This window comes from Hyperoodon ampullatus, assembly GCF_949752795.1.
Source record: "Hyperoodon ampullatus genome assembly, chromosome: 7".
Lineage (NCBI taxonomy): Eukaryota > Metazoa > Chordata > Mammalia > Artiodactyla > Ziphiidae > Hyperoodon > Hyperoodon ampullatus.
Genome location: NC_136920.1, coordinates 62,122,538 through 62,148,013, shown reverse-complemented (window position 1 = coordinate 62,148,013; position 25,476 = coordinate 62,122,538). Strand labels below are relative to the sequence as shown.

At 45.1% G+C, this 25,476-nt stretch overlaps 1 protein-coding gene across 1 annotated transcript in view; it reads right to left on the bottom strand.

Annotated features, from left to right (window-relative positions):
* Positions 1 to 22,211, bottom strand: part of DNHD1 (dynein heavy chain domain 1) — a gene marked incomplete at both ends in the record, with an annotated part of 65,109 nt that extends 42,898 nt beyond the window's left edge. Inside the window, 13 exon segments of the mRNA XM_079707807.1 lie at positions 298 to 349; positions 483 to 620; positions 730 to 984; positions 4,396 to 4,552; positions 6,543 to 6,653; positions 6,733 to 6,936; positions 12,261 to 12,434; positions 15,712 to 16,525; positions 16,796 to 16,800; positions 17,033 to 17,055; positions 17,383 to 17,481; positions 18,621 to 18,792; positions 22,144 to 22,211. Coding sequence (XP_079563933.1) covers positions 298 to 349; positions 483 to 620; positions 730 to 984; positions 4,396 to 4,552; positions 6,543 to 6,653; positions 6,733 to 6,936; positions 12,261 to 12,434; positions 15,712 to 16,525; positions 16,796 to 16,800; positions 17,033 to 17,055; positions 17,383 to 17,481; positions 18,621 to 18,792; positions 22,144 to 22,211 — 2,272 coding nt within the window.
* Positions 22,212 to 25,476: the final 3,265 nt, after the last annotated feature.

Sequence of the window (25,476 nt, the reverse complement as noted above, 5' to 3'; positions counted from 1 at the left end):
GCCATTATGACATTAGAGAAAAACCTCATGGAGTTAGGACAAATCAGAGGACAATGTATTCACACTCTTTCATACACCTCTCACTACACTCAGGTGTGTGCACACACATACACATAGGCACATGCACGAGTGAGCAAAAACATGCCTCCACTCTCCTACCCCCCAACACATGTGCAGACCCAGCTTAGAGCTGCTCCATCCATGCCCAGTGCTCGACTCTCTGCCCATTAGGACACTGCACGTGCCCTTCTCCCTCCTTCCACCCTTCCTCCCCGCTGCCTAGGGCTCCTTAAATACCTTCAAAATACAGGGAATCCCAGAAGGTCTTCGGGTCTGTACACTGCATTACCTTCACACCAACGTACAGAGAAGGAGCAGAAATAGCAAACAATGAGGGTTCAGACCAGGCTGAGAGCTTCTGATCATACAGAGGATAGGAACTGGGAATTCCTACAGCCAGCCCCCTGTCCAATCCAGAATACCTTCAGGGCAGAGACCTTCGTAGACCTTAGGCCCCCAGTTATAATCTGGATCATATTTTCAATACAGGGCTCATGAGACAGCTGGCCACAACTGTCAAAGACCAGCTGCGCTGAGAGAAAGGGTTTCTGCCTTGGGGCCTGTAAAGGAGGGTCAGGAGACGTTGTGGGGCTAGATGTCAGTATCCGCTCCCTACCAGCTGGCCCCTGACTGCCCGCCAACCTCCACACAAGCCACCCACCACCTCACTTGCAAGATGTTGGCCACAAAAGAGGTTATCTCGTCCTCTATAATGGACACGAGGTTCTGGCAAATCATGTAGTCTACCAGGCGGGCCAGTTGTCCCATCTGCAGCAACCAGGCTTCTGCCTGCTTCAGCTTCTGCTCCAGCTGTTGGCACTGCACCCTCTGAAGGTATAGGGAGCCCTGGCCTGTCCTGATCCTCTTGCAGTTTTTCACTTGCTCCTGCAGGCCCTGTTGCATGTGGTATGTATCCTCGTGAATCTGTCAGAATAGAGAGTGGAAAATTCACTGGAGAACGGGGGATGGAGACCAAACTGGCCACCCACTGGCCTGTTGCAAAGCTGTCAGGTCATGGAGCCTAAAACCTAGATATACACATGAATGGCTGCTTTTTAGTAGAAATTGGCCCTGGAAATCTTTAAGTGACCAGAGAAGATGTGAAATGGAGAACATATATTGAGAGGCTACAGTGAGTTATTTTGATAGGCCAGGCCTGTCTGCTAAAAGCCCCTAGGATGGAACTCAAATAGAAAATTTGTGCATGTGTAGATAGAGAGATTCACAATGCATAGATTAGACAAAGAAAAAGAGAGACTGGCTAAGTAAGGCTCAGCAATTATTCCAGGATATGGAGTCCGATCACCAGGCCTGGGTGATGTGGCCTGCTGACCAGCACAGCACTGCCTTCTGTGAGAGTAGAAGCTGTCTCTGGCTACTGACATAGACTTTCTAGTGGGGGACAGGGAATAGGGTTAAAAGCCTGGGGACCTCTTTGTGGGTTCTTCTCACAACTGGGAAGTTCCTCAGCCTACAAAGGCTGCTGAGAGTTGCCACCTCTGGGCCTGTCCTGTTGAGGAACAGAGGGGAGACACCAGAAAGACATATTTGGCCAGATGGACCTTTTGTCTTGCTGCTCTCCTATTCTTTCTGATGCTCAACAAAGCTTGTGATTAGAACTACGAGTTGTCTGTGGATTGTATTCTGCTAACTCTGAGCTCAGATCCCAGTCTTCTGAGATCCAGACACAAGGCAGTTGAGACCTAAGCTAGGCATGTCATATACGGACGTGCCTTGGACTTGGCGAGGTGTCCTCTTCTGTGCTCTAGCAATACCCTCAATACCCAGTGCTTCCCACGTCATAGCCCTTAGTCCAGTGCATCATTACCTACTCATGTGACTCATCCACTACACTGTAAATTCTCCAAGGAGGCCTCCGTCACACCTTATTTCATGTCTCTACTGTTTAACACAGTGCCTGGCATGGCCGGTTCCACAGTAAATGTTTGCAAAAAGAATGCACCACCTCACATTGAAAGGGCTTACTGAGTGACAACTAGGATAAAACCATAAAAACAACAACAACAATAATTATTGGGTTGGCCAAAAAGTTTGTTTAGGTTTTTCCATAACATCTTATCAGTATATGTTTTTAAAACCTCATCATTAGGGGCAATATCTTTAAGAGTTCTAAGGAAATTTTTAAAACCTAGGATACTGTATCTAGCGACAGTATCACTAAAGTTTGAGGATGAATAAAGACATTTTTAGATATACAAAGACTAAAAATTCACCATCCACAGATTCTCTCTGGAAAAAAATAACAGTATATTTCTGACAGAGGAAAATGAATACAAGAGGATAAAGTGGTCTACAAGAAGCTCGGATGAGCAAAAAACAATTTGTGAAACACATTGTTAATTCTAAATGAGTACCTATAAAACAAGAATGTTCATAACAATCTAGAACTAAAATTCCAGGAGATATTAATAAAAGCGTAATGAGAAGCGTAGAGGGTGGGGAGAGGAAGAGAGGAGAAAAAGGAAGTTAGAAGAGTGCTAAGGTTTTATTCTGCTTAGAAGAAAGATATAGATACAAACTCAACTTGGCATTCATTCAGTCAACAAATATTCACAGAGCACCTACTATATGGCATACACTATAGTAAGCAATAGAGACATATTAGTGAATGAAACAGATAAAAATCCCTACCCTCAGGCTTCCCTGGTGGCGCAGTGGTTGAGAGTCCGCCTGCCGATGCGGGGGACACGGGTTCGTGCCCTGGTCCGGGAAGATCCCACATGCCGTGGAGCGGCTGGGCCCGTGAGCCATGGCCGCTGAGCCTGCGCGTCTGGAGCCTGTGCTCCGCAACGGGAGAGGCCACAGCAGTGAGAGGCCCGTGTACCGCAATAAAATAAAATAAAATAAAATAAACCTCCTACAAAGTAGTAGGAAAAAACCCCAGACAACCCAATCAAAAATGAGCAAAAGTTTGACACTTCAGAGAAGAGGGTACCAAAATGGTCAATAGAAATATGAAAGGATGCTCAACATCACTGGTGATCACAGAAACACAAATTAAAACCACAATGAAATACCACTGTACACTCACCAATTTGGCTAAGATTAAAAACCTTTACACTCCCAAGTGCTGATGAGATCACAGGACAACTATAAGTCGGATGGGAATGTAAACTGGTACAACTACTCTAGAAAACTGTTTGGCACTGTAAAACATACATAAACCCTATTCCAGCAATTCCACTCCTAGAATATATACCTCAAAGAAATGAGTGTTTATGTCCATCAAAAGACATACAAAAATGTTCATAACAATTATTCACAATAGTAAAAAACTGGAACCAACATAAGTGTCCATCAACAGGAGAATTAACAAATAAATTGTGGTACATTTTTATAGTAAAACACTACCTAGCAATACAAAAGAGTGAACCACTACTACCTGCAATGTTATGGATAAATCTCACTAACATAATGTGGAGTGAAGAAAAGCCAGATGAAAAAGAGTGCATGCTGTCTGATTCCATTTACATGAAATTCCAAATCGGACAAAATTAATCTATGGTGACAGAGGTCAGAGTAGTGGTTACCTTTGTGGAGGCACTGATGAGAGAGGTACCAGGGAGCTTGCTGAGGTGCTATAAATGTTCTATATCTTGACCTGCTGGTGGTTACATGGGTGTATACATATGCAAAAATTTCAATAAACTGTACTTAGGTGGCATGTACCACAGATACAAAGTAGGCACCCGAAGGAAGGACTCCATGACTGGATGCTTCTATCAGCCACAGTGGCCTGTCAAAGGTTCAAGATATGCTCAGAGATGAGCCTAGCAGCACGAAAGATCAGGATTCCAACTCTCAAATTCTCTAATGCTCCCGGCACGAACAACTGGAAAAAACAGACGTTGTTATGTTCCTTTTCCTCTCTGCTCAAGGCCTTAGGAAAAGGTTGAGTTCAAGTCTCTGCCTACCTGTTATTAATCCATCCACCTAGAGCAGAGACTGCTGTTGCTGGACAGGACAATGGCTCCGAGCCAACTGCAGAGTCCAGAACACACAGGGAAGCTTAAGCCAAGAGAAGGCTGAAACACTGGTGAGTTCAGCTTGGAGAAAAAGCTCACAACAAATCGGAGCCTCGGGCTTCTCTGGTGGTGCAGTGGTTGAGAGTCCGCCTGCCGATGCAGGGGACACGGGTTCGTGCCCTGGTCCGGGAAGATCCCACATGCTGCGGAGCGGCTGGGCCTGTGAGCCATGGCCGCTGAGCCTGCGCATCCGGTGCCTGTGCTCCGCAACGGGAGAGGCCACAACAGTGAGAGGCCCGTGTACCGCAAAAAAAAAAAAAAAAAAAAAAAAAAAATCGGAGCCTCTTACCAGATGAAGGATGGATGTGCAGAGACGCAGGCAGCGATGGAGCAGCCGCAGAGCGTTGTGGTTTTCCTTGGCTAGAGCCCGCCGCAGGTCCAGCAACTCGTAGCACTGATCTGCTTCATGGGGGAGCCAGGACACAGAGCGCAGCTCCTGCAGAAGCCTGGAATCAAGGACTAAACTGCTCAGAGCCAGCAACTCTGCCCTCTTACCTTGGACACCTTTGACTTCTTCCTAGCCCAGCTCACCTCAGAATGAGCAAAGGTTTAGAGAGATTATAATATTCCCAGTGAACAACAGTGACAGCCTCCTCTTGAGGGTTCTTTGGAAGAGTTTAAGCCCAGGAAGTTGCTGGCTGGGGAACTCTTTGGGAAAGGCCTGGGGTACGTGCAAATGTTTTTTGTTTTTTTCTGTTTTATGTATTTAATTTTTTTTAATTTTATTTAATTTATTTTTTTATGCAGCAGGTTCTTATTAGTTATCTGTTGCAAATGTTTACACTGAGTTACCTTTCTGCCAGGAAAGAGGGTCAAAGAGATCCCAAGGTGTGACTTAGAAGGAGAGACTGCAGAGGCTTCTTCCATGGAATAGGGGAAGCCAAGGGCCCTAACACTCTAGATGGACAGGTAGGTTTTAGTTTTTCTTTATTTATTTATTTTTTACTATTTTTTTAAACATCTTTATTGGAGTATAATTGCTTTACAATGTTGTGTTAGTTTCTGCTGTACAACAAAGTGAATCAGCTATATGTATACATATATCCCCATATCTCCTCCCTCTTGCGTCTCCCTCCCACCCTCCCTATCCCACCCCTCTAGGTGGTCACAAAGCACCGAACTGATCTCCCTGTGCTATGTGGCTGCTTCTTACTAGCTATCTATTTTACATTTGGTAGTATATATAGGACAGGTAGGTTTTAGAATCAAAGGTGAGGAACCTCCAACTTCCCTATGGGGAAGTCATTCCTGATGAAACCCACTTCTGTTATTCATTCCCCAAACAACCACCCTGAAAAATCTACATCTCTAAATATCCTTGAATAAATGAAGGACCCCCCTAATAAGCAGAGGCTGATCATAATGGGTATAATTTATTCAGTACCTATTGGGGCACTGAACATGGTACTTTATATTCACAATCTCATTTAATTCTCACTACAGCTGTCAGTAGCAGAAATCTTCCTCTCTTGTTTTCAGATCAGGAAACTGGGGCCCAAAGAGTAAAGTCCCTTGCTAGTGTTCAGGACTTAAATTCTGTGCAGCCCAATTATGCCATGATGATTAAGCTAGACTGGAGGATACCTAGAGCAGAGGTTGCAAACTGGTAGCCCATGGGCCGAATTCAGACTGAAAAGGCTTTTTTATGTACCACTAAGAGTTGGCCAGCACAGTGTTTTAATAAAAATTTTCACTAACCAGGTAAAATTAAGAGATCTGACAACAAAATGTGGATTCCCAGGTCATCCTGAAAAAATAATGTGGCTGACACACTGGACCCATATTCCCCATGGCAACAGTCAGTTGGAACTGAGTAGTGACTGTCCTCTTTAGGTGCAATCTCCAAACTGACTGGAGTCCCACACCCGCTAAAGTCTTGAATCGAACCCACTGCATTTCTTCCATAGCTCCTCCTTGGGACCTGTAGGCATCTGAGCTTGCAGCTCCTATCACAGAACATAACTGGAGTGGTTGAAGAGTTGTGCAGAGAAAGCAAGAAAGTACTGAAAATAGGAGTAACTAAGCTTTTCTTAAAAAAAAAAAAAAAAAAGAACCCAAGTAATACCATAGTAAGAGCAGAGTTTCAAACACCTGCATTTATCATCCTCAAATTTGATATTTAATAATTGTATGATCTGGGGCAAGTTGATGTAGAAATTAATACATAGAGCTATGTTCAGAATATATTATTCAGAGAAAAAAACTGGTTACTTAACAATATGTAAAGTATGATCATATTGGTATATGTGATGGAAAAAAAGACTACAAGGATATGCAACAAAATGTTTGTCATGGTTATTTGTAGATGGTGAGACTGAAGATTTTTTGCCTTTGTGCTTTTTTTTTGTATTTTCCAAATCTTCTACAATGAACGTGTTGTTACTTCTTGTAAAATAATTTTTTAAAGTTCATAGAAGTTGTGTTTTGAAGACTCACCTGCTAATATGGAGTAGCCCAACTCCAAAGTGGGGCACGGCAAAGAGCAGATGCTTCTCTAGGAAAGTCCGGTGCCGGTGCAGCCTCTGCAACTTCACACCCTTCTTCCAGCTACAGATCAGAGGGCAGTGACAGTGGCTGTTGCTCTTTGTGACACTTCTTCCCAAATCCCATACCCGTCATCACCTACCAGGCCAAGGCCTTGCGTAAGAGGCAATACTTGAAGAACGGAATGAACTGGAGCTGTTGCCAGAGGACAGAGCAGTGGTGCCAGGTACCCAGCGTCATTGCCTCACTGCCCTCCACGGGATGTATGTGCAGGACCCCAAAGGGAGAGAAGATGTAGTGCTCAGAGTTCACCTTGTTGGGTGGTACCACCATCAGGCTGTAAGGTCTTTAAGAAAGGGCACAGATCAGTGGGAGCCTTGCAAACTTGTGCAGACTCCAGGGAGGGATAAAAGAAGGAGAGGAAGGGGGAAATAAGGAGGCAGGAAAGAAGGTGGAAGAAAGTGGGAAGAGGGGAAAGAGAGCAGAATGATCTTCAAACCAGAAAGATGGAATATTAAGAAGAAACAGAAGCCAAAAATAGGTGGGAAGAAAGAAAAAGACCCCTAGCCAGTCCCAAGAAGTTCCTATCTCCAGACCCAGAGAGCTAACATCCCATCAAATCTGAGATGCCATCAATTGTAAGCTTGCAGCATTTAAAAAATTATTTATTTATTTATTTATTTATTTATTTATTTATTTATTTAGGCCATGCCAGGTCCTAGTTGCAGCATGCATGCGGGATCTAGTTCCCCAACCAGGGATTGAACCCACGCCCCCTGCACTGGGAGCGAGGAGTCCCACCCACTGGCCCACCAGGGAAGTCCCTAGTTGCAACATTTTCTTATGAAATGCTAAAATTAAAAAATGCCACCATTATGATATGCCACCAATTTGTAAGATGCATCACAATTTCAGAGATGTTGAAATGTGAAAAAAAATGTGCATCTTAGAAATGATAAAATATGTATATCCCTAGATGCTGAAGTAACATGAAGAGATAATCAAGGAATGCTGTTTGGAGTAACTGAGAATGGGGAAAAGCAAGAGTAACTAGAAGACTAGACACAGGCCAGTAAAGAGGAAAACTGCCACCTAGTGAACCAGACAAGTACCTCCAGAGCCATCTTAAAATCCTACTAAGTTGTCTTATTTCAAGAAAATGCACCTACATCCCACATTAAATACAATTTATATGTAACTATACAATAGTTGTACCTAGTTGCAGAAAACTAGTTGCCATAATGCTATGTTTGGGCACATTTAATAAAGCATTTATTAATTTTTAAAAATATTTATTTTGGGGGCTTCCCTGGTGGTGCAGTGGTTGAGAGTCCTCCTGCCAATGCAGGGGGCATGGGTTTGTGCCCCAGTCCAGGAGGATCCTGCATGCCGCAGAGTGGCTGGGCCCGTGAGCCATGGCCACTGAGCCTATGCGTCTGGAGCCTGTGCTTCGCAACAGGAGAGGCCACAACAGTGAGAGGCCCGCGTACCGCAAAAAAAAAAAAAAAAAATTTTTTTTGGCTGCGTCGGGTCTTAGTTGTGGCATGCAGGATCTTCATTGTGGCATGCGGGATCCTCCGTTGTGGCGCGAGGGCTCCTCATTGTGGCGCATGGGCTCTCTAGTTGTGGCATGTGGGCTTAGTTGCCCCGTGGCATGTGGGATCTTAGTTCCCTAGCCAGAGGTCGAAACTGCGTTCCCTGCATTGGTACCACTGGACCACCAGGGAAGTCCCAAGCATTTATTAATTTTTACCTTACAGTTTTTTTTTCATAACTTGGAACCAGTAATATTTTTCAGCACTAAATATATTTTTAAGCCCTTTAAAGGCAGTGTGTCTCAGGTCCCATGCATATAATGCCTAAAAGATGAAACGACCCTTCTCTCTCTCTCTCTCTAGAATACATAGCAAACAACTCAAGAGCATTTACATGGATACCAGAATAAACTCACTAAGTCAAGTCATATAAAAACTTTATTTCATTTCTGACAAAGTGACTAGATCTTCTCAAGTACTATTATCCCCAAATTACAGATGAGAAAACTGAACAAAAAGAGGTCATAACTTTGCACAAGGCAGTTAAGGAAAGAATACAGGATTTAAAAACCAAATCTACCTGGGGCTTCCCTGGTGGTGCAGTGGTTGAGAGTCCGCCTGCCGATGCAGGGGACACGGGTTCGTGCCCCGGTCTGGGAAGATCCCACATGCCGTGGAGTGGCTGGGCCCGTGAGCCATGGCCTCTGAGCCTGCGCGTCCGGAGCCTGTGCTCCGCAACGGGAGAGGCCACAACAGTGTGAGGCCCGCGTATCACAAAAAAACCCCAAAAAAACAAATCTACTTGACTCAAGCCCCCTCTCTTAACCACTGGGTCATTTGGCATCCTACAGGATAGCTACCTACCCTAACTGAAGCCTGACTTCCCAAGGGAACACTCCTTCCCCTGTGGCCTTTTTAATGGAGGCTACTCTTCCTGCACAGGGCCAGGAGTCAGGGATAGCTAAGCAAAGACTCTAAGGAAGTGAAGGAATATGTTCTCCCCTAAGTATAAATCAAATTCTAGGACGGGGAGTTCCCTGGTGGCCTAGTGGTTAGGATTCTGGGCTTTCACTGCTGTGGCCCAGGTTCAATCCCTAGTCAGGGAACTGAGATCCCACAAGCCATGTGGTATGACAAAAAAAAAAAAAAAAAATCTAGGACAAATAAAAGAAAAAAATTTTTTAAATAAATTTATTTATTTTTGGCTGCGCACGGGCTTTCTCTAGTTGTAGTGACTGGAGGCTACTCTTCGTTGTGGTGCATGGGCTTCTCATTGCGGTGGCTTCTCTTGCTGCAGAGCACGGGCTCTAGGTGCGCAGGCTTCAGTAGTTGTGGCATGAGGGCTCAGTAGTTGTGGCTTGCAGGCTCTAGAGCACAGGCTCAGTAGTTGTGGCGCACGGGCTTAGTTGCTCCGTGGCATGTGGGATATTCCCAGACCACGTATCGAACACATGTCCCCTGCATTGGCAGGAGGATTCTTAACCACTGCACCACCAGGGAAGTACCAAGAAAATTTTGATAAATGCAAATACTTTGAAAGAAAACCTGTTATATGGCAAATAAATAAAGTGAAACAAAAAATGCCAGTTTCCACTTTTACCGATGGTGCACTTGAAATTTGGACCAACACTCCCACTTGAGAACAACTAGAAAAACTGGGCAAAGTATCTGGATAAAATATGAAAATCATCAGATAACCCACAAATTAAATCCCCTGGGCTTCCAGTTGGGACCCTGGTTATAACACAGGTTGAACCAGAAAACACCTCCCTCCTTGGTGTGGGCCCCCAGCTGCAACGTCTGCTGTTTAGCTTTCTGAGTCTGTTGAAAGCTCATCTCCTCTTCTCCATCTTTCAGGAGCATATAGTAAAACTGACACACCATTGCCTCTACTGGAATCTCTGGGGAAAAGCAGAACCAAGTGCGAAACTCAATTCATTGGGTCCCTTCTTTGACAGATGTTGGCCCTGTGATTATTCACTGCCTTTTTAGTTCGCTTGCTCATGGTTTCTTGTCTCCCTCTGTGCCTAATTGTCTTTGATTGTGCTGCTTCTCTGACTATGACTGAGCTGATAGTTGAAAGCCCTAAGCTTGTAATTTTCTTTCTATAGGCTCTCCACCATGGTCAACAGGCATCTCATCCAACATCGCTACCATTACCATCACTACTGCTGGACAGTCAAGTGTAGCAGCCGCTAGGTGTCAGTAGGTAGGTTATCACTTTCAACCACAGTGACTAATTAATTGTGATGCCACTATAGGTCCTGGATTACTAGGATTCTCTTTCCCATTAAGAAGGAGGCCCGTACTGTCCAAGGCCAAGGATATTACCAAAATAATATCAAAATCCCATATTTGAGGATTGTTTCCTGGGACCACTCATAATATCAGGTACTATATCAGAGTCCGGTCAGGAAAACAGAAATTGCATTAGGAATTTCAACAAAGTGAATTTAACAGAGAAAATGTGTTTTAGAAAAAGTGTCATAGGACACCTAAAAAGCAAAAAGGGAACACTAAGCGCAGAGACAATAACTGCAGGAAATGGATGCCAGCCTTAGAACTAGAGGAACAAAAGGAAGAGGTTTCTCTAAGAAGGAGATGCTGCCTGGCTGTTACTAGTATATAAGGAGTTTGGGGGGGGGGCGGTGCCTTGCAGAGCAGTGACTCAGAACTCTGATGGGAAGATGCTACCCAGCTGGCATTGGTCCCTCTCAGGATCAGAGGAGGCTGATTCAGAAACTGCCAGCTGCTGCCAGAGTGAAAGTCATGAAGAGCACGTAAAGGAAGGACAAAGTCGCTTCTCTTATCCTGCTGTCCAGTCTCCTTCTAGCACCCCCTATTAATCAAACCTAACAGGAAGCTAGCTGAAAAAGGAAAAATGAAGTTTGCAGTCCCAGCCCCAGTATTACAAAGCAGGGAGAGAAGAGCAGAACTAGAGCCAAGAGACAATTGCTTAATAACTGGCCCAATGCTCTCAGTGAACTTCCGTTAAATGAACTGATCAGTTAATCAGTGGATGGTACAGCTCACTAGTGCCACCTAAGTTCAGGAGAAAGAGGTCAGTGTATGCCGGAAATAAGGCTCCCTGGGAGTGGGTATCAGATACTGCTTAACAGTGCAGACTTTTGAATTAAGACAGTCCTAGGTTCAAGTCCTTTTTCCATCACTTACTATGTGGTCTTGGACCAGTTACTTAACCTCTCTATGCATCAGTCTATTCATCTCATATATGGAAATAATAATGGCACCTATCTGGTAGGTGGGGATTAAATGACACATGTATATAGAAAAGCTTGATTAATGGTAACTGTTATTGTTATTTCTGGGAAGAGAAGAGACTTGAATAAAGCATTTAAAAATACTAAGATTTGGGGCTTCCCTGGTGGCACAGTGGTTGAGAGTCCGCCTGCCGATGCAGGGGACACGGGTTCGTGCCCCGTTCTGGGAAGATCCCACATGCCGCGGAGCGGTTAGGCCCGGGAGCCATGGCCGCTGGGCCTGCGCGTCCGGAGCCTGTGCTCCTCAACGGGAGAGGCCGCAACAGTGAGAGGCCCGCGTACCGCCAAAAAACAAAACAAAACAAAACAAAAATACTAAGATTTGGATCTAATGGAAGAAAGTGAATGAATGCCTCTCAAGTCATGTGGATTGAGACTTGTTTTTATCGTACAGAGATAAAATTAGGACGAAAATGTAGAAGTTAAAAGAAAGTAGTCTAAGGAACAGGATGCCTTGCAAAACACAAAACTTCCCTGAGAGTGTAAAGATTTAAACAAACACCAGGATTCTTGCATTGCAGTTAGAAGAGATCACCATTAAATTCCCTTCTGAGGCGATGACCAAATGTTTCTATCACTCTAGGACAGAACAAAGAAGACAGAGAAGAAAGTAGAAAAGAATGACTCAGACAAAAAGCTATGAGAGCAAAGGGGAGCGAGAGGAGGTGAAGAGTGGAGAGGAGGCTGAGGAGAAGGGAAGACAGGGAAACCAGGAGACAGAGGAGAAGTGAGAGGGGAGAGGAGAAAGATAGGAGAGGAACGGGTCTGGAGAGGAGGAGGAGGGGGAAGGCAGCACAGGAGGAAGTCCGGGGGCGGGAGGAGTAGGACAGGGGTCTAGGCATATGCGCTCTCACCGAAAGTAGCGGCTGGGAGCCACGTTGAGATAGAGGAAGTGGATCTTCTTCAGGTGTCTCTCTGTCTTCATTACGGTCATTATCTGGCTACCCAGGAGGGAAGTCTGTGGTAAGAAGCCAGTGCTTCTTTTTTGGAAGATCTCCTCCCCAGGAACTTCCGAGTCAAGCTGAGACCTGTATGATAAAAAATCAGGAGAAGAGGCAGAGCAAAGCGGTCAGGTGGCCACTGTCAGCCAGGGGATGAAGGAGCGCGATCAGGTGCCTGAGAGGACCGATGTGACCTTGTCAGAGCCTGTCGACCATCTACACCCGAAGGTTCACATACTGAGCAAATATAGCCCATGAGGAGATACAGTCAGGCAACTATATTCGTACACCTGTGTGTGAATAACCTCTCCCTTTCTGATAAGTGAATAATCATTCTGGATTGACTGTGATTACTATGACGTCAGTATTACATATTACTGAGTAAAAGTAATGGGAATACTTGGCTGTCCCAACTCATCACCTTGCAGGCCCACGGTCCTGGATTTCTTCCCTCTGGCAGCCTTCCTAACGTTCTTGATCCCCTATCTTTGCCCCCATTATACCCGCTTTCCAACCCTGCGTGATCTCCACGCTTGTGATTCTTTCTTACTCTTCCTCCATCATCACCCAACTTCCAGCTTCACATCCATCTCTTCCCAGCCGGGATCCGATGATGCATCCTTCAGCCCACTCAAGCCTGCACCAGTACCATCCATCTTCCTACCCCCTACCAGTTGATAAAATTGGTATTAAAATTAATTATTCAAGAAGCCAAAAGTCAATTACCTGGGCTAATAATTTTGATTAGAGCACACACACACACAAAAAACCAAAAACTCTCTGAAAAATTAATCAGTCAAAGTATATTCGTGTCATTAATTGACCCAAATCTAGATCAACAGAACAAGTTACCCCAGGGATACAATGCAATCCTATTCTAAAGTTCACATCAACAGTAGGGTTTATGATTTTGACGTCAGATCACGACATTTTAATGGTGTAACTGCTATTAAAGATTCATTTCCTCAATAATTAAAGTGGTACATGATCTAAGTAGGTTCAGAAGATCTTGGAACAACGGAATGTCATCAGCTCCTCTATGGATTCCTGGTGTCCAGTCTCATCTGTGAGCTCACTCTGCTCGATGTCTTAGTACAAGTCCTCAGGGAGCTACGCCTTGCAGTCTCCTCAGCTGCTATTCCAGGCCTCAACCTACCCACCCCCCCACCTATGCCCAGCCCTGCTGAGCTCCCAGTCCCCTTCTCTGCCTCCATCTCTGCCCAGGGAAAACTGAGGCTCTCAGCCATAAAATAACTCCCTCAAGTTCAGCTGCCTTTCCACACATTTATCTGTACATATTTCCATCCTAATCTTGTCTCCTAATTTGCGAGGAAGGAGTGACTTTCTTCTCTGCAAGGCTAATTCCTCCATTTGTGCTCAGGATCACTTATCCCGTCTTCATGATGTATTTTTTCTTTTTATAAGATTTTCTTTTTGATGTGGACCATTTTTTTAAGTCTTTATTGAATTTGTTACAACATTGCTTCTGTTTTATACTTTGATTTTTTGGCCCCAAGGCATGTGGGATCTTAACTCCCCAACCAGGGATCGAATCCACAGCGCCTGCATTGGAAGGTGAAGTCTTAACCACTGGACAGCCAGGGAAGTTCCCTTCATGATGTATTTTCAATCTCTTCTTCTTTGACTGTTAGCCTATATTTATTCATTCACTCTACAAATATTTATTGAGCACTTACTTCTCAAGCACTGTCTTAAAGACCATAAACATCTCTCCATTTTTTTGAGTCCTACTCAGATACCACTATTCTTTCAATCTGCTGTCCTAATCTCTCTCTTTCCCTTTCAAGCCAAGCTTCATGAAAGAATAACAAAACGTGATTTCCACTTCTTCACCTTCCATTCACTCCTGTACGCACTACAATCTGCCTTCCTCCTCACAAAACTCCACTGAAACCACTCTCACCAACCTCTTCCTTATCGCTAAATTCAATGAGTATTTTTCAGATTTTTCTTACTTGCCTTGGTAGCATTTAACACTACCGACTGCTCCCTCCTCCTTGAAACTTTCCTCTTTCTTTCACCTCCTAATCTTCAAGATATTTTGTTAACCCTAATCTAAACCCAAACTCCTCTGATGTGCTTTCCCCTAACTCTGATGTGTATACACACACACACACTCCAGAGGAGCAGCCAGGGGAAAGGCAGTGTTCTTTGATTTTTATAGCACTTAACACAAATTGTAATGATATTTTACTTAAATCAACTTACTTAACATCTATCTCCCTTAACTAAGCTGTAAAACCCCAGGGCAGAGCTTGAGTCTATCTTACCACTTCTGTATCCTCACCATCTAGCAGTTCCTGACATATATTAGATAACCAATAATACTTCTTGAATGCATCAATGCCTGGGAGGCCAGTCCTGGGGAACATGGTACAAATTAAGTCACATTAGCTAGGCCTCAGAGGTTTACCACCAGCTCCAAAGAGTGGACAAAGAACTTGGCTTCTTGCCAACATCTCAGCCCATTCTCACTCAAGTTAGGTTCCCCCAGGAAAGGAGACTTATACTTAGGGCACAGGGAAGATCTTTGAAAAGAAGAGTCTGCTGGGGTTACTGAAGGCATACGCTGTTGGCACTGGCCACCTGTCATCAGGCCCCCAGGAGCCTGCCTATCTGCCCACCATTAAGATTTCAGGAAAAACTTGACCCAGCCATTAACTTAGAGCAAAAATTGAGAAAGCCAAGCTAGATTAAAGGTAAAACTACCCTTCTTCCCAGACAGTGAATATGTCACAGACAAGCTGGCCAGAGGACAGGGAGAAATTCCAAGATTAGAGTTAGAGAACTCTCAGAAGAGGGGGTCTCTGTAGGCATTCTGAAACCCTGAAGAGAGCAGTGAGAGCCAGACTGGGGAGAAAATCACCACTCCAGGGGCCAGGATCCCCTCACTTGCAGGGCAGGAAGAAGGCTCTGGAAGATCAGAATGAAAGTCCTATCTGTCAGTGCTGCCAAATGTAATGTGCCTTGGAGCTGGCTTAGTTCACACAGACATGAGTGGGAAGGGTCCTCAGACAAGCACTCACCTAGGAGCATCCCGAGGGAAGGACCTGGATCAAACATCCAGCACCCAGCACTAGGTAGGCCCAGAGGCAAGACTCAGGGATTACGAACAAGTGAGAAAAACAACTAAGCACTATATGAAAAAGAAGTCTAGAAACTCTGGAAACTCAAGCTATTGTCTGAAGCTTTGGCTTCCTCATCATTGACTTTTGATTTTCATTCATTTCTGCGTTTCCTTATGTGGATTAACACTGAGACCACTGGGTTTATTTTGCAGACAGAAAGGAAGAGGGTTCTTTCTCGCTTTTGCTCAAAGCCCCAGCCTAGGTCCCTCACTTACTTAGTCTCTCTTCTTCCGACAGGCTCCTCTTCTGCATTGTCACTGTCACTGCTTTCATACTGTACAGGGATGTCTGTCGCTAGTGCCAAGGGCAGGAGGCTAAGGCCATCTAGCCAGTGGCCCTCTTCCAGGGCCACCTCAGTACCAACAATACCCAGGCTGTGCTGTAGCTCAGGCAGTGTCAATGGTCGTAGCCATGTGGCCAGCCCCTCCTCTACTTGCTGCCCTCCCCACCGGGCCTGCACAAAAGGGCAGGCTGGGCGTGGGGGCCCGTGATGGAACCTATGCTTCTGGGAATAGCAGCCAACATGGGAGGTGCCCTCTAACAAAGAGGTGTCTCGGGGAAAGGCCTGGTCTATGGCACCTAGCAGGTCCAGCTGGAGCTGGGCCTGGACCCAGGGTGCCCAATGGTACAGCTGCTCCAGGAAAGGCAACAAATCAAGGCAACCAACAAGCAGCGCACGATATGGAGGCAGCAGACCCAGCACTGCATACATGTAGTACCAAGCTGCAGGGCTGCCATCCTGCAGCACTGCTGAGAACAGAGTTTGGAGCTCAGCTACCAGGAGCTCCAGCACTGCAGGCCGCTCTGATTGAGTCACTGCCTTCAGAAACTGCCTCTGTTTTCCCTGACAGGTCCAGGGCTGCTCTGCTTTGTCTAGGACACCTACAGAGTGCCGAGATTCAAGGGCTTTCGATGACGCCTCTTCATCCGAGACCAAGAGGAGCCAGGCATTCAACTGCTGTCGAACTGACCCTGCCCACTGCTCAGGATCCGACTGCCAGTTCCAGGTTCCTGGTTGCTGGATCTCACCTGCTTAGTTTAGCCCAAAAGAGGGCAAGAGAAGGGGGCTTAGGCTCTGGGCAGTGTCAAAGGGATTGGGAGAAAGGGGAAGGGAGGGACTTAGGACAGGAAAATGGATGGAGCTGCAGGGCAGAGCTAGACCAGCAGAGGGCCTTTCCTGAGACCCTCAACGGACCCCACAGACTCCCCCAAAGACTGGTAAAAAGCAGGCCCAGGACAGAGGTAGGGCCCTCCCTGCACAAAAGTCCCTTCCCACTGCCCAGAACATTGTCCCCTCACCTGGCCTAAGGGGCACAGGAGGCAAGGGAAGGGAAGAGAGCGGTATCTGCTGGTGAGGTTTCATGGGGAAGTGCCTGCTGGAAAAATGGATGAACTTAGACTTGGATCCTAGGCACAGGCTCGCTCTACACACAGCCACCTCCACCCAGAGACTGGCACACACACGTGTGATCACTTGTAGACACACACACCGAAAGGGCTCACTCAGAGGACCTTAGAACAGCAGGGAACTGTCACTGGGATTGGAGCCTGGCGATCGCCTGAAGGGAGGAACACGTCGTCACTCAGAGGCAGCGAAGCCCCAGTCCCATTTGCCCATGGGCTGAGGGATGTGTTGAGGACAGAAAGCAGAGGCGTGGGTACAGAGAACTACTTGGTTGGATGGAGTGGGGCGCGGGGTAGAGCGGAGAGGGCCGGGCTGGAAGGAGGAGGAAAGAAGGAAGAGGAGGTGGGGGGAACGGAGGGGAAGAGGATGCGTAGGAGCGCAGGAGAAGGGGACATGCCAGGGGGCAGTGGAGAGAGCCGTTGTCTTGGGGGCGGTGCGGGGAGCGGTGCGAAAGGAAGCTGACCCTCAGCAGCAAACTCACCCGCAGCCCCACCCCCTCCCAGCGGTGAGAACAGTTACTGGATCGCTTGAGGCCCGAGCCTCCTTTGAGACCTTGGGCGAAGCCAGAAGGGGGCGGGGCCTAGAGGGGAGGGCCGAGCCCAGGCCGAACCTACAGGCTGCCTGCCGGCCTTGGGAACAGGCCGTCTGACCGGTTGGGTCTGGAAAAGAGCTACGTGGTTGATTTGGGGAAGTCGCAATCCTAAGGGTGTCGTGGGCAGGTGTAATGCACGTGCCTGTTTATCTATTAGTGAGCCTGTAAGCTGCCACGGGCACCAGCAAGCTGTCTTTGGGACACTCCCCAACCCAACACACACTCGCACGTATCCGCCTAGCCCACCTCACCCCCTGCAAAAAACCCAAACAAGACAAACTCCTTGATCACAGGGAACTCAAAATTGGGGTTGGAGGTGGGGGGAACACCTGAATGATTAACAATGAATAGAAATTCAGCACGTGATAGAGTCCCACCTCTGCTTTATAAATCTGATAAGAATCCCAAACTTAAAAACTTAAAATGTCCAAAACCAGACTCCTAACTGCCTCCCTTCCAAACAGACCTGTTCCTTTCACCGTCTTCCCCATCTCAGTAAATAGCAAGTCCATTTTTCCGGTTGCTTGGGTCAAAATTTAGCATCACCTTTGACTCCGCTCTCCCCCCACACACATCCCATGTCTAATGCTTTAGCAAATTTTGTTAAGCTATAGCTTCAAAATATATCCCAAATCCAACTATTTCTCACCTCCCTAAGAGCTAAACCTTGGTCTAGGCCACTATCACCTCTCACCTAGATTATTCCATAGACTTCTAACTGGTCTCTTTGTTTCCTCCCTTGCCCCTACAATCTGCTCTTTTCAGAGCAGCCAGTGACCTTTTTCAAATACAGGCAGATCCTATCACTCCTCTGCTCAAAACTCACCAATGCCTTATCATCTCATTCCCTCAGGAAAGCCGAAGTCCTACACAGCCTACAATTTGCTATCTCATCAGCTGGCTGCTACCTCTGTGGGCTTTTGTCCATCTATCCCTATTCACACCACTCCTCTGTGCCTGGATCACACTGAGCATGCTCCACCCCCCACCCCCTAGAGCCTTCATACAGTACATCTCTGCTTACGGTTCATTTAGAAGACAGAGAAGTTTTCTGTGGCTGTGTAACCAACTGCCACAAACTAAGCAGCTTTAAAACAACATCCATTTAGTATCTCACAGTTCTGTACATCGATGTCCAGCATGGCCTGACTGGGTTCCCTGCTCAGGATATCATAAGCCTGAAAGGTCAGCTGGGCTGAGCTCTTGTCTGGAGGCTCTGGGGGAAAATCCTCAAGCTCATTCTTGTTGTTGACAGGATTCAGTTTCTTGCGGTTGTGGGACTGAGGTCCCTGTTTCCTCCTGGGCCTCAGGGGCCACTCTCAGGTCCTAGAGGCCACCTGTCTTCCTTGCCATATGGCACCTTCATCTTCAAACCAGCAACAGCGCCTCAGATCCTTCTTATGTTTCAAGTCTTTCTGACATTCTCTTCTGCAACCAGCCAGAGAAAACTCCCTGCTTTTAAAAAGTTCATGTGGTTAGGCCAGGCCCACCCGGATAATCCCCCTTTCTTACAGTCAAGTATGTCATATAATACAACCTAATCACAGAAGTAAAATCTGTCATATTCACAGTCCTAGGGATTATACAGGGTGTGTACACAGGGGGTGGGAAATCTTGGGCACCATGTTAACATTCTGTCTACTACACATACGCTGTAATAATAAAAAGACCCCAAAAATACGATGGCTTAAACATAATAGAAGCTTACTTTTTCTCTCACACAACTGTCCAGGAATAAGTACTCCAGGGCTAATACGGCAGCCTTTTAGTTGTTCTGCCTTCTCCAGGAAAGTGGTCCTTATCTTCAAGGTCCAAGACAGTTCACCACCGTGTGTGTTGGGCCCCATCCCAAGTAGTGAGATGGGGGAAAGAGTAGGAGAAGGCATACCCTTACCCTTAAGGGCACAACCTGGCAATGCATGCATCACTCAATCACATGGACACACCTAGCTGCAAGGAAAGCTGCAAAATCTGATCTTTATTTTCAGCCACCATCTGCCCAGGTTAAATTCAGGGGTTCTATTAGTAAAGGAAGAAGGGGACAATGGATGCTATGGGCAAGTAGAGGCTGATACCACAGTGAACACTCTTTTTCCAGATGTCCACAAGGCTTCCTCCCTCATTTCAAGTTTCTGCTTGAGGAGACCTCATTAGTGAGTTCTTCTCTGACAACCCAGCCTAAAACAGCAACACTCTCCCCACCTTCCTTATCCTTCTTCCCTGCATTAATTTTCCGCATAGCACTTATTACCTTCTCATATCAATACTTACTTAACTGCTTATTGTCTGTTTCCCCTGACTAGAAGTATAAGCTCCACGGTGGCAGGTTCTGACTGCTCTCTGCTGTACCCCCAGCCCCTAGTGCTAGGCACCATGAGTAGGTGATCAGAAAGTATTTGTGGAACAAATGCATAAATGTATAGCAATCAATCTTCATTAGTAAGAAAGAGACAGACTCTGGAAGTCACACTGACTGGATTGAAAACCTGACTCCACCACTTGCTAGTCATGGGATATTTTACTGCAATCTTATTTTTTTGTGTAAAATGAAGATAAGAGTAGTACCTACTTTACAGGGTTGTTGTGAGAATTAAATGAGTTAATGTATATAAAATGCTTAGACTAGAGCCTGGTAGATAATACACACGTGATATAACTGATTTGTGTGAGCTATGTGCTTTTGTTGTTGTTTATGGCACTCTACCAAGTGCTGGGGACGTAATGGTGAACGAGACAAAGAAGGGTTCAATGAGGGCACAAATAAGAATCCTTCCTGGAAAGGGCAAGGAAGAATTACAGGTAGGCCTTAAAGTTTTAGGCCTTAAAATAATAGTTTTTTCCAGTTATAAAATAAATTATGGGATGTAATACACAGAAGAGGGAATACAGTCAATAATATTGTCATAACTTAAAATGGTGACAGATGGTGGCTAGACTTACTGTGGTGAACATCTCATAAGGTACATAAATGTCAAATCACTATGTTGCACACCTGAAACTAATATAACAATGTATATCAGTTATACTTCAATTAAAAAAAAGTTTTCCAGACAGACAAAGCCAAAAGGGAATTCTGTTCAGTAACCTCTACTGAGCCTTCAACACTACCTAATAATCTAATTATGTTCCTTTGGTCAGTTCACTCTCTCATTCTGTGCAATGACTATTTCAAACATTCTGCTGTACTTTCCCACCTTCCATTTTCTTTGGCTTTACTCTCTGATGATAACTTCCCTTCCAACTTAAAAAAAAAAATGTAAAAAAAAAAAAAAAAAAAAAAAAATGTAGATGCTGTATCAGTCAGGGTTCTCCAGAGAAAAAAAGCAGAGGAGGAATGGAGGGAGGGAGGGAGGAAGAAAGATGTGTGTGTGTGTGTGTGTGTGTGTGTGTGTGTGTGTGTGTGTATATATATATAGAGAGAGAGAGAGAGAGAGATTGATTTTAAGGAATTGGCTCACACGACTGTGGTGCTGGGAAGTCCAAAATCTGTAGGGCAGGTCAGCATGCTAGAAACTCAGGCAGGAGTTAATGTTGCAATCTTGAGGCAGAATTTCTTTTCTGGGAAATCTCAGTTTTTGCTCGAGGCCTTCAACTAATTAGATGAAGCCCACCCACGTTATTGAGGGAAGTTTCTTTTGCTTAAAGTCAACTAATTATAGATGTTAACCACATCTATAAAATACGATCACAGCAATACCTCTATTATTAATGTTTGATGAAATAACTGGGTACTGTAACCTAGCCAAACTGACACATAAAACTAACCGTTACACAAGCTATTTAAAAGGAACTCTCAATCTTCCAAAACCAAATCAAAAAACTACTTAGATCTGATCTCATCCATTCCTCCCTCCTTCCTGTTACCAATAAGAGATGATCCTCCTCCCTCTAAAGCCAAGCTCTAGACCTTTGCTCTGGTAATATTCTCTCTTGCCTTCATTTGTCAACAAATATTTGTGGAGTATCAATTGTGTTTGGGCACCAATTTAAATAATAACACTGACAAAAATTCCTGATTTATGGAGCTGACATTCTAGTGGGGGAGGACACAAATAATAAACAAAATGAGTAAACTATGCAGTATGTGAGAAGTGACAGTGCTGTGGGAAAAAAAGAGGATCAGGAATGTCCGAGGGGAGGATGGGTTGCAATTTTAAAAAGGGTAATCAGAGTACGCCCTAATAAAAGGTGGCATGATTGAGCTAGGAAGAGACTGAAAGATGCTCCTTCAACAAATATTTATCAAGCACTTTTATGAGTCAGGCACTGTAATGAGGACACAACTGTGAGCAATACAGACAAGGACTCTGACCTCATGGGGTTTATATTGATAATTACCAAGTGTACAAGTGCTACATGCCAAAAACATAAGCATTTATGGGAGCTGGAGTTTGGGAAGTGTTATTTGAGGAAACAGTATTTGAACTAAGTACTCAAGAATGAGTAGAAATTAGGTAGGGAGAGTAAGGGGGAAAGCATTCCAAGTCAGGAGACAGCAGATAGGCCCTGAGATGGAGTAGTGTATGACTGGTTAGAGGAACTGAAAGGCCAGAGTGGTTAGAATACAGAGAGGGAGTGAGGTGTGGTTCAGTTCCATTCAATTCAGTTCAACAAACAGCATTAACTGTCCAGTGTTTGACAGTTACTGACAAGATTAAGCTGAAGTGGGTGGGGGGCGGGATGGGGGAGGCTGGATCATGCAGGGCCTTGTAGGTCATGTGTAGAATGTCAGTTTTGAATCCTAATGGGAAGCTACTGCAAGGTTTTAAGCATCAGTTTGTGTCTTCTGGCCAATGAATGGACAACAGATTGGAGGGGTGCAGAAGTGGATATGGGAAGAAGCAGGAATTGCAATAATCTTGGTGGGAGATTGTGAAGATGAAGAGAAGCAGACAGAATCAAGGGACTTTTAGAAATGTAAACTGATAGGATTTGGTAATTGAGTGAAGGGATGAGTGAGGTTTCTAGTTTCTGCAACTGGTTGAGTACCAGGCATAGGAGGAAAGTTTATGAGGAAACATGTTGAGTTGGGATGTTTTTGAAACCCCTAAGTGGAGATGTCAAATCGAGTAGCTCACAGGAGAGATCTGAATTATCAGTGACTAACGCTCAAAATGGGGATGAAACAATCCCAGAAAAATTAGAGAAATAACAGGACCTTGAAAAACTTTTACATTTAATGGCTGGAGGTGGGTAAGCCCACAAAGGAGGCTAAGAAGCTGTGGCCAGAGGTAGTAGTGAGAACACGAGTGGAATCACAGACACCAGTGAGAGTGTCCATGAGGAACAAGTCGATAGTACCAGACGCCACTAAGAAGTGAAGTAAGCTGAGGAAATAACCACTGGATTTAGGGATATGAAGGTCACTTGGTGAGCTAGGGTGACCTCAGGAAGAACTATTTCAATAGAATAAAGGTTACAGAAGTCAAAATAGAGTGGGCAGAGAAGTGGGAATGGAGAAGACCAAGTATCCACCGTTTTGAGTTTAGCTGTAAAATGGAAAAAAACTGGACGGTACCTGTGAGGTAGAGTGGTTTGTTTGTTGTAACGGGAGTCTTTGGCATGCTTAAACACTGATGAGAATTTAGTAAAGTGGGAAAAAGTCAGAGATCTCCAAAGAAGGAAGGACTAGGATTCAGTGCACAGGAATAGGCACTGGCCATAAGAGGGATACTTGTTCTGTTTAGACGGGAGGGAAAGAGGAGAGAATGATGCAGATGTAGATGGGTGACCAAGTTTTGAGTTGCAAGATGTTGCGGAAGCTCCTAACTGATAGCTTCTACTTTTGCCTATGAAGTTAGAATAAGGTTACCTGCAGAAAGTGAAGAGAATCGTGGGGATAATAAGAGGCTTAAGAATATTGGTTTGGGGCTTCCCTAGTGGCGCAGTCGTTAAGAATCTGCCTGCCAATGCAGGGGACATGGGTTCGAGCCCTGGTCCAGGAAGATCCGTGGAGCAACTAAGCCCGTGAACCACAACTACTGAGCCTGCGTTCTAGGGCCCATGAGCCACAACTACTGAGCCCATGTGCCACAACTGAAGCCCACGTGCCTAGAGCCTGTGCTCCGCAACAAGAGAAGCCACCGCAATGAGAAGCCCACGCACCGCAATGATCAGTAGCCCCCGCTCACCGCAACTAAAGAAAGCCCATGCTCAGCAAAGAAGACCCAACGCAGCCAAAAAATAAATAAAATAAATAAATTTGTATTAAAAAAAGGAATATTGGAGGGCTTCCCTGGTGGCGCAGTGGTTGAGAGTCCGCCTGCCGATGCAGGGGACGCGGGTTCGTGCCCCAGTCCGGGAAGATCCCACATGCCGCGGAGCGGCTGGGCCCATGAGCCATGGCCGCTGAGCCTGTGCGTCTGGAGCCTGTGCTCCGCAACGGGAGAGGCCACAGTAGTGGCCTCTCAAAAAAAAAAAAAAAAGGAATATTGGTTTGAAATAGTCATTGCAGGGAACAGGAAAGACGACTAGAAAAATCTAGTGGGATTACAGGGCCTCAGACTCCATTTGAAGTTGATAACCATGGATTCATAGTGATATAAATCTGCTCTATAGTCATTACCTTGGGCAGTTTTTAGATGTCTAAATGCAGGCACAAATGTTTCATTTTACCCAAGTCCAACAAAGAAATGAGAGGGAAGGAAATTTAGCCTATTCCAAAAGAATTACTAGAATTTAATAAGGACTTTGTTTTTGGCCACGCCCCATGGCATTCGGGAGCTGAGTTCCTAGACCAGGGATCGAACCCAGGCCCCCTGCAGTGGAAGTGCAGAGTCTCAACCACTGGATGACCAGCAAAGTCCCAAGAATGACTAGAATTTAAGCTCGACAGGAATCTAAAGACAGGAAGGTGTTAATGGAGAGAATGTAGAAGCAATGGTCTGAATGCTGCAGTGAAATTAAAAAAAAATGGTAGAGGAATAGTTCAATAAACAAAGTGGAAGGAATACAGTCAGTGAATAAGATGCAAGTAATAGTGTTTTGAAGATGGAGCAGTTTGGGGTGGTGACAATGGAAAGGATGTAAATAAGAGTAGCTGAGACAGTAGAAATCATTAGAGATTGGGTCAAGGAACTAAGAGACAAAAACACTGAAAGGACTGTCTTGTGTAACATTAAAGTATCAAGAGGAAGACCAACGGCTAGCTATGTAGAGGAAAGTAGGAGAGTGGCAGTTACTACAGATAAGTAATGAGAGTGGTATAGTTGAATAGGCTCAAAGGAATTAGACTTTGCAAAGGAGTAGGCAGTTAAGTTCTGAAGCCACAATAGCAAGAACAACCCTGTCTCAAATAGTGTTTGTGATAAAGGGATAAAGCTTTGTCAACATTTATCCTCGTGTTGTGCTTGAAACATCACATTGCTCATTATACCAATGGCTAAGACGTTATGGTAAGACCTGAAGGAGATTTCAGTGACAAAGGAAGACAGATAGTAGGAATAAGGTTCTTTTCTTAAGTATTGAACCTATTTATAAACAGAAAGGAAAGGAGATTAAAAAGTCTTGGTGGATCAGACTGAGGGACACTTGTCTTTCCATGCCTAGGGAAAGGTTGACTGCAGATGAGCAGGCAAATATAAGCTCTGGAAGTTCAAAGGACACAGGCTTTAGAGTCAGACAGATCTGTGTTCCTAGCCCTTCTCCAGCAATTACTAATTATGTGACATGGAAACATAGATAATTCACAATGGGAAGTTTATTGCAGGGATATACATAAATATCGATGTAGAAGAATCCTCCCACCATCAGAACAATAACTCAGGTCCGCATTCCTGTCTCTGGGAATTGCAAAGTTCACAAGCTGCTTTACCTGCATTTACACTTTTCAAGGAGAGACCTTTATTGGGCAGACATGAAGCCACTCAGTAGGAAAGTTCCTGGTCAACAACTTTTTTATTAAGGAAGGGTCATAGCAAACCTTTCTGTTCAAGGTTTGTTCAGCTAATGAGGCAAAAAGCTGATTAGAGCCACTTTTCTCAA